We start from the raw sequence: 7,466 nt of genomic DNA on the forward strand, positions 1-7,466 counted from the left end.
GTCGATCAAATTGTTGTTGATACGGTATTTTACAATATTTATTGTAGCAGAATCACGATTTGTTAACACTGATGTTAAGATTAGATGCAATCATATTAAGTTTTAATAAAACATCTAAAAAATTTGGATTAAATTCAAGAAAATCACTAAATTTTGTGTATTTACAGACAAATTACATTCTTATAATGCAAACAACGACATTATTATAAACAATTGTTTTTGTTGCATTGACATGATCAAAATCTTAAAAATGACAAAGTTACATAATATTAAAATATCAAGAATACGTAATTAAACTCCTAGATAATATCCAATTCTTTCTGGAGTTTTCCAATCATCTTCCAGTGTACTTCTAGCTGTTGCGGATTCATAGTACTTGTGTCTTTGGTATAGGCCTTAAACAACACATCATACATCATGCCTTTGTTGCGTCCTGAATTCCTGCTTCGGTCACTTGAGGCAACGCACCCTGAGCTTTTCCTTTGTCTTTGTTCTTTATCGCCTTCGTTCCAATACATGCGATATATGAGATCATACACTTAGATAATTTATTAATCTAGAGATCTAAATATATGGTTGGCCAGACCATCTTATTTTTATCTACTTAAGTTAACGTGCAAAATTGATAGACTGGCATACGAAAAAAATATAGTACTAGATTGAAAATTAATGAAATATTAAGGGAAATGAAGTCTTACAACTTCATCCGAACGAGTTGGCTTCAAATGTGACCTAGAAGGTGTGCCATGGCCACTATCTGGGCTTCTAGAACCTTCCCAAGTCGGAGATTCGCTGCCTCGCCTCATAGCTCGAGGGTGGAGAGGCGAATGCTCAAAGCTAGACTCCGAGCTTGCAGTACTAGGTCGTGTAGAGCTACTATACCTTGGCCGCTACCATGACCAACATAATTTGATTCATTCTTACCGAAGAAGTATTGAATTTCCTAACATCACCATCTCTTTTCTCGGGGGCAGGTCTAATAGTCCGCCTCCCAAATGGCTTCTCTAGCCTAGCTCTCGATTTTGGGGGAGGAGAAGGAGGAGTGGTGGCAACAAGAGACGAAGGTTCTAGATGAACAAACATCTCCGGATTCTCTTCGGGATCGTTTGGGTTTATCATCTTTCCTCCCTTATTTTTTCTTGCACCGTCGAAGTAAACGTGTAAGAAACATCGTTTTGTTCGTTTTCCCAGCTTGCCAAATTTTGGCACATTCAGCCCTTTGCTTCTACAAACAATAATTATGAATAATCAGTATTATGTCATTTAATACACGTAACATGAAATATTATCAAGATTTCATGTTATGCATTTATTACTATTTCGATACACGCGATAAATGCACACACATGAAATCTTGATATTTCCATAAACAGAACTAGAAAAAGAACGAAAACAACAAGTATGAGAGAGTGAAATTGAAACTCACTGCCATTTTTCTTCAGATTCAAAAGAATCACAGCCCAGAAGCTGCAGAGGAGAAAATCAAAGTTAGGTTTCAAGAATTCAATAAAAATTGAGTCTTTGTATTAAACCAATACACTAAATAGCACGCAATGAATTGATATCTTAATAAGAAGAACCGTTGACTATTCTCTAGCACTAACCATATTGACCAAGTCCTCACTTGCCTTAATTTTTATACCCTCAATCATTCTACTCATGAAATTCATTAAAATATTTGTCGAATGCTATATCTTTTATTCTTGTCATTGTCCCGTAGAAACCTAAAAAATGGCAAGGGATATTTTTTTTATTTAATTAATTATTCGAGTCATTTAACACTTAGAAATTGGTTGAAGACATTTTCTTATTTAATTAAGAATGTTAACGTATGTTACTAAACACATTACCTACATTTGTAAAAAGTATAATCATTTTTGTCTTACAACTACAATTAAAGGACACTGATGAAAGTGTCTCAAAAAAATAAGGTAATAGACAATTATGTCTTCAACTAAATGACGTTTTCCTTTGCTCCAAATTTAGTCACTTTTCCAAAAAAAAATCAGCATAATTACGTCTCTAATTTATATCGATAGTCAATCTTAAATTCAAAATCACTAACCATAACAATGTTGATCAACAACTTAATGTTGGTGATTTTGTGAGGAATATTTAATTATTTTTGTACCTTCTTTTAAATTTTATAGATTGAATATAGCAACATGTATCTATTGTTTTTGGCAAGAGCGAAAAAAATTAATGACATAGTCAAATGATATTGAAAGAATAACAAATAGTATTACCGTGCCTGACACTAAGGTGAGGCCCATTTAAATAATATAGACCAATTCTATTGGGCCATAAGATCTGTCATTCATATTTTTATACAGAAAATTTACAGGTCAGAATTCTACATGTATAAATATTAAATACTACCACTTAATAATTGTTAGATGAATATGACATTATGGTATGGTTGGCGTTCTCTTTACCAAAAATTATGAGCATTAAATTCATACCACATTTTAGCATATAGCCTATTTCAAAACCAATTTAACCTATACATCCTTACATTATATTCCCTAAAAAATGACATCTTTATTATTTGGTTAATAATTGAATTATTATAGTCATTGATTTTATCAATCTTATCGCAATCTAAAAAAAAAAAAATTCGTTTATCAGTTTTATCATCTTTCCAAAATGTATTGATATTAACAATCAATATTTAGACAAGTGTTCTTAAATAACATCATCTTATATGTTATATATAGTTCAATCGTTGGAGTGAAATTCAATAATAAAATTGATACAAGTAAATTAAATAAATAGGAGTAATTTTAAATAAGGTTGTGATAGAATTGATACAAATTCTAAAGATTCGAATAAAACTAAATTAAATTATTTGACGACATGAGTCAATTACTTGAGACTGAATCCTAAAATAGAACACTGTAAAATTTAGGATTGACTCCTAAATTTGAAGAATTGAATGCTTCCACTTCACTTCTATTCAAAATCATGATTCATGCTCTCAAAAAATACTCATCTCACCATCATAAATGTTTTTGACTGATTTAAGCACACACCTCATCTCAATTCACTCTGCTTTATTTGATCGTCTTTTTCCGCCCTGTAAAGCAATGCCATCCCACTAATCCCAAAAAGAACAAACCTTTAATCTAGATAATGGAAAAATAACCAAGAGGGGAGAGGAGTTTTCAAATTGTGCACTGTTTAGCTCTGCAGCTATTTTTTTTTCACAGATCTGTGGCCTTTTAACAAACCCTTTGCATTCATTCTACTGAAAGAGAATTGGGGTTTTACTTTCTTGAAAGGAGAGGATAAATAGGATTTCAAGATTCTCCTCTCTTATAGCAACTGCTTCAAAGATTTGATTTTTTTCATTAATCAAGAAAAACGATTTGCTCTCCGCCCTTTTTTTAGCTTGCACATTTCTTGAGAAAATTAACCTGAAAAAGGTGTGGGGTTTCCTTAATTCCCATGAAAACTGAGCCCCAGTAAAAAAAATTGAAACTTGGTTTAGTTTTGTAGGACAGTTGAGATTGTGTTGTTGCAAAGATGATTCCTTTGTTCTTTCTGGTTGTGTGCGCGGAGGGTTTGGTTGCATTCCTTTTAATGGTGAAGATTGGTCCGTTGAGGGAGCTTGTGATAAAGGGTTTGGATCAAGTGAAGATGAGGAGGGCTACAGTTCTAACCATTGCTGGAACTATCTTTGCCATTTTGCTGTCTGATTTGTATAGCATTCTCAAGATTCAGAACAAGGGCACCAAACATGGCACTATGACGCCAATGGATCAAGTTATTTGGAGGACAAACTTGCTTGAGGCAACTCTCATGGGTATGGTTCTTGCATTGTTGGGTGATTCATGGATCATGTTTTCTTGTTTTAGCTCTTGATTCATGTGTCCTTTTCAATTTTGTATTGGTTGGTTCATGTCTATGTTAGTTGTATGATGTAGTAAAATGATGGGGTTTATGTTTGCTGAAATTGCTTCATGGATCATGCTTTCTTGTTGATGCTTATGTTTTGTTTGTTAGTATTGATGTGATGAGAATGAGTTGGAAGAGGCAAAGAATGGGAGGAAGCGAAATTGTTTGGTGAAAGATTTGATTTTTTCACATTATCTTCTTGTGAGGGCTTAATCACCTTAATTTCAGTTTGTTTGTGTGTGATTCAATGTTATCCTTGTTCTAATTTTCCCTAAATCAACGATGATCTTATCCAACTGGCATTATTGGTTGCTTCACGGATTTTGGCTCTTGATTCATGTATCCTTTTGTTTGGCTGATGTCTATGTTAGTTGTATGATGCAGTAAAATGATAGGATTTGTGTTTGCTGTGGTTGTCTAGAAAAGAATATAAGTGGATGCTACATAAAGAGTTCTTGTTGATGCTTATGTTTTTGTTAGTTTGTTGCTTAAGAATGATGTGATGAGAAAGGGCTGGAGCAGTCAAATAATGGGAGGATGTGAAATTTTGTGGTGAAAGATTACATTTTTACATTTTTTTTCTATCTTCTTGTGAGGGTTTATGGCTTATTCACATGATTTCCAGTTCGTTTGTGTGTGATTTAGTGTTATTCCTGTTCTCATTTTCCCCACAACGATGATCTTATGCAACCCGGCATTGCATTTGCTGTCGCTGATGCTTATGTTTTAGAAAGAATATAAATGGATCGTACATTAAAAGTTATTGTTGATGCTTATGTTTTTGTTAGTATGTTGCTTAAGTAATGATATTTATGATTTTCCGGTGAAAGATTCGATTTTCACAATTTTTTTATCTTCATGCAAGGGTTTAGGGTATAATCACATGATTTCCAGTTTGTGTGTGTGATTTAGTGTTGATTTTGTTGTGAAAGATTAGATTTTTACGTTTTTGTTTATCTTCTTGTGAGGGTTTAGGGCTTAATCACATGATTTCCAGTTTTTTGGTGGGTGATTCAGTTTTATCCTTGTTCTCATTTTCCCTAAATCAACGACAGTCTTATCCAACCGGCATTGCATTTGCAGTCGTCCCTGTTTCGTTTTTACTGATATATGAAGGAGAGAGGGGAAGGGAGGAATGATGAGATTGAATTGTGTCATTTTTCATCTGAATTATTTTCTCCGTTTCTCGGGTTCTTGACTGATATGCATCATTGTATACAAAAGTTGTATTTGCAGTCGCCTCTATTCGTTTGTGTGTGATTTAGTGTTAGCATTCTTATCCAACCGGTATTGCATTTGCAATCACCTCTGTTCCGTTTTTACTGACATGAATGATGAGATTGAATTGTGTCATTTTCATCTGAGATTGTAATGACTGTGTATGATCTCACAGGCTTTTCTCTGTTCCTCGGATTCTTGATCGATCGAATGCATCATTACATACAAAAACTAATCAAAGTAAGGAGCAACACCGGTGCTTCAAAGCAAGAAGTCGAGAATCTTGAGAAAGAGAAGCTTCAGCTGAAGGCGAAGGAAGAAAAAGCTTCTGCTGAAGTCAAGAAGCTGAAAAAGGAGGTTTCGAGTTTGACTGAGGATTTGAATAAGCTCAAGCTGGAGTCGGCTGAAAAGGACAAGAAAGTCGAAACAGCAGAAGGTCACGTTGCTGCACTCCAGAAACAAGCAGCGGATCTACTGCTGGAATACGACAGACTTTTGGAAGACAACCAAAATCTCCAGAACCAGGCTCTCGGCTACAGAAGATGAGGCGATTGCTGGTGAGATTCGAATGTTGAAATTTGATTCAGCAACGAAATGATCGTTGATTCGCGGTGGCATGGGATGATCGGAGGAGAGGACGTTAGCAGGGCACCAAATGTGTTCACCTATTATTCTGTCAGTTTCAGAGATTTCAGCTGTGAATGCTGTTGTTAGACTTTTGATTTTGATCTAAGTTATAATCCAGTTTATTTGAGTTTTGACATTTATCTAACCTTAAGAGCATCCGCAATGGTTAATAGATCGACCATAGGCCCGTATTCTCTGCACTTGCCACGTCAAAGAACACTAAACAAACCACCTGCCACGTCGGGACTATTTATAGCCGCCCATAGGCCAGCCGCAATAAAAACAATTCAAAATATACTACATTTACGGAATTAAAATTGCGATATACGGAATTAAATTTACGACACATATACGGGAAAAATAATCCATTCCATTAAAAAAAAAGTACAAAGATTTAAAAAAAAGTACATGATTTTTTTTTTTGAGCCCTCGCGGGGCGATAGGGATCCGCCCTCGCAGCCCGCTTCGGCGCCCGCTCGGGTCAACCGGGCGGGGCGACCAAGAAATGAAGGAGGGGATGGAAACTCCTCGCATCCGGGGGAGGTCGTGGGATCCGCCATACGCTGCCGTCGTAGTCGCCGCTATAGTTAAGTCGCTGCTTCTTCGTCACCCAGCCGTACGCAACCGCCCGCGGAACTTCTCCGAGTCCTTCAAGAACAAGAAGCACTCCCTGCAAGGTGAACTCCTTATACTTCCTCCAAGGGGAACCGACTCGCGCTACATCCTCCGGCGGCCGTCCTCTCGTCTCGCCCACTTCGGAGCCAGGGACGGAGGGCGCTTGGCATGCATACCCGTGAAAACGGCCAACCGCGGCCCTGGTGCGCTTCCCACCCCTTCCGGACCTCCTCGTTGCCGAAGTCCTTCCCCGGGTGGCGGGCGGGGCGCTGCTCTTATAGGGCAAGAGACTCGATCTTCGCCCACATGTTGACGACCCGCTGAGTTGTTCGCAAACCAGTGGATCGTCGCACACCTCCAACCACCCCCTTGGCCACCCCGGCGTACTCATCCTCCGTCCACTGCTGCCGTCATTAGCCGGCTGCGATGACTCGTCGACCGCCTTGCCCCTTCCCTTCCCCCTCGTCTCTTCTTTTCGGCGCGGCCCGCCTCGCTGGAACCGGAGTATCATCTTCCTCGAGATCGATCTCCCATATCGTGCAAATGACAGGAGGTCATCGCCAGAACTGCGTCTCCACTCTGGGGTCGACGTGTGAGACGAAGCATTCAAAAAACCGAAGCCGGGGCCGATATACCGCGCGGCCCTCCTCGTAAGCACCCTGCACCCCCTCCGGCATCCCGGGATACATGCCGTGCAAGCATCCCCCCGGCATCCCCCCTGCCACATCATCCCCATCATCTGGCCGCAACATCATCTCGGCCACGATCCGGGGCAGGCCTCCCCACCCGCGCGCGGGATCGCCCGCTTGCTCCTTGCTCGCCGCTCCTCCGCATCCCCACTCTGCGCATACCCCCGCGCACCCGCCCCGGTTCCCCCCATCGCCCCCGGCGCACCAGCCATCATCCCCATCATCTCGATTCCAAGGGATAGTTAAATCCCGGGCCTCCATCTGCCCCATCCGTGATCCCACGGCACCGCTGGGAGTCCGAGAGCCGGCTCGCCGGGCTGACCTGGGACTCGTTGTTGTGATCCATCACTCGATGATGCTCTTGAACAGAAAGTAAAGTTAGAGAGAGAAAACTCGTTAAAACAAGTGGTGCAAATGAAA

The 7,466-nt window shown here is 39.4% G+C and overlaps 3 protein-coding genes across 3 annotated transcripts in view; 1 reads left to right on the plus strand and 2 right to left on the minus strand.

The window, feature by feature from the left end:
- Positions 1-415: 415 nt before the first annotated feature.
- LOC125190052 (RPM1-interacting protein 4-like) lies at positions 416-1,652 on the minus strand. Its single transcript, XM_048087249.1, has 5 exons — positions 1,605-1,652; positions 1,427-1,467; positions 925-1,225; positions 699-890; positions 416-502 (listed from the first exon to the last, which is right to left on the minus strand). Exons 1-5 carry the CDS (start codon positions 1,650-1,652, stop codon positions 416-418), a joined length of 669 nt encoding a protein of 222 aa, XP_047943206.1.
- Positions 1,653-2,990: 1,338 nt separating this feature from the next.
- On the plus strand, positions 2,991-5,869 carry LOC125187476 (B-cell receptor-associated protein 31-like). Its single transcript, XM_048084074.1, has 2 exons — positions 2,991-3,805; positions 5,291-5,869. The coding sequence occupies exons 1-2, from the start codon at positions 3,526-3,528 to the stop codon at positions 5,659-5,661; spliced, it is 651 nt and encodes a 216-aa protein (XP_047940031.1). The 5' UTR covers positions 2,991-3,525; the 3' UTR covers positions 5,662-5,869.
- Positions 5,870-7,371: 1,502 nt separating this feature from the next.
- LOC125188026 (putative pentatricopeptide repeat-containing protein At3g25060, mitochondrial) overlaps positions 7,372-7,466 on the minus strand; it is a 17,039-nt gene continuing 16,944 nt past the window's right edge. The window contains exon 2 of the mRNA XM_048084759.1: positions 7,372-7,406. The gene's annotated coding sequence lies outside the window, so the exon portion shown is untranslated. The remainder of the gene's footprint in view (positions 7,407-7,466) is intronic.

The sequence above is a fragment of the Salvia hispanica genome, chromosome 5, assembly GCF_023119035.1.
Source record: "Salvia hispanica cultivar TCC Black 2014 chromosome 5, UniMelb_Shisp_WGS_1.0, whole genome shotgun sequence".
NCBI classification, from domain to species: Eukaryota; Viridiplantae; Streptophyta; class Magnoliopsida; order Lamiales; family Lamiaceae; genus Salvia; species Salvia hispanica.

What these genes read in the sequence shown, in the direction of transcription:
- LOC125187476 (XM_048084074.1), top strand. Translation starts at nt 3,526, where the DNA reads ATGATTCCTTTGTTCTTTCTGGTTGTGTGCGCGGAGGGTTTGGTTGCA. An exon ending in GCTTGAGGCAACTCTCATGG is followed by an intron (nt 3,806 to 5,290) that starts GTATGGTTCTTG and finishes ATGATCTCACAG; the next exon opens with GCTTTTCTCTGTTCCTCGGA.
- LOC125190052 (XM_048087249.1), bottom strand. Translation starts at nt 1,652, where the DNA reads ATGATTGAGGGTATAAAAATTAAGGCAAGTGAGGACTTGGTCAATATG. An exon ending in GAATCTGAAGAAAAATGGCA is followed by an intron (nt 1,226 to 1,426) that starts GTGAGTTTCAAT and finishes TATTGTTTGTAG; the next exon opens with AAGCAAAGGGCTGAATGTGC. An exon ending in CAACTCGTTCGGATGAAGTT is followed by an intron (nt 503 to 698) that starts GTAAGACTTCAT and finishes ATTGGAACGAAG; the next exon opens with GCGATAAAGAACAAAGACAA.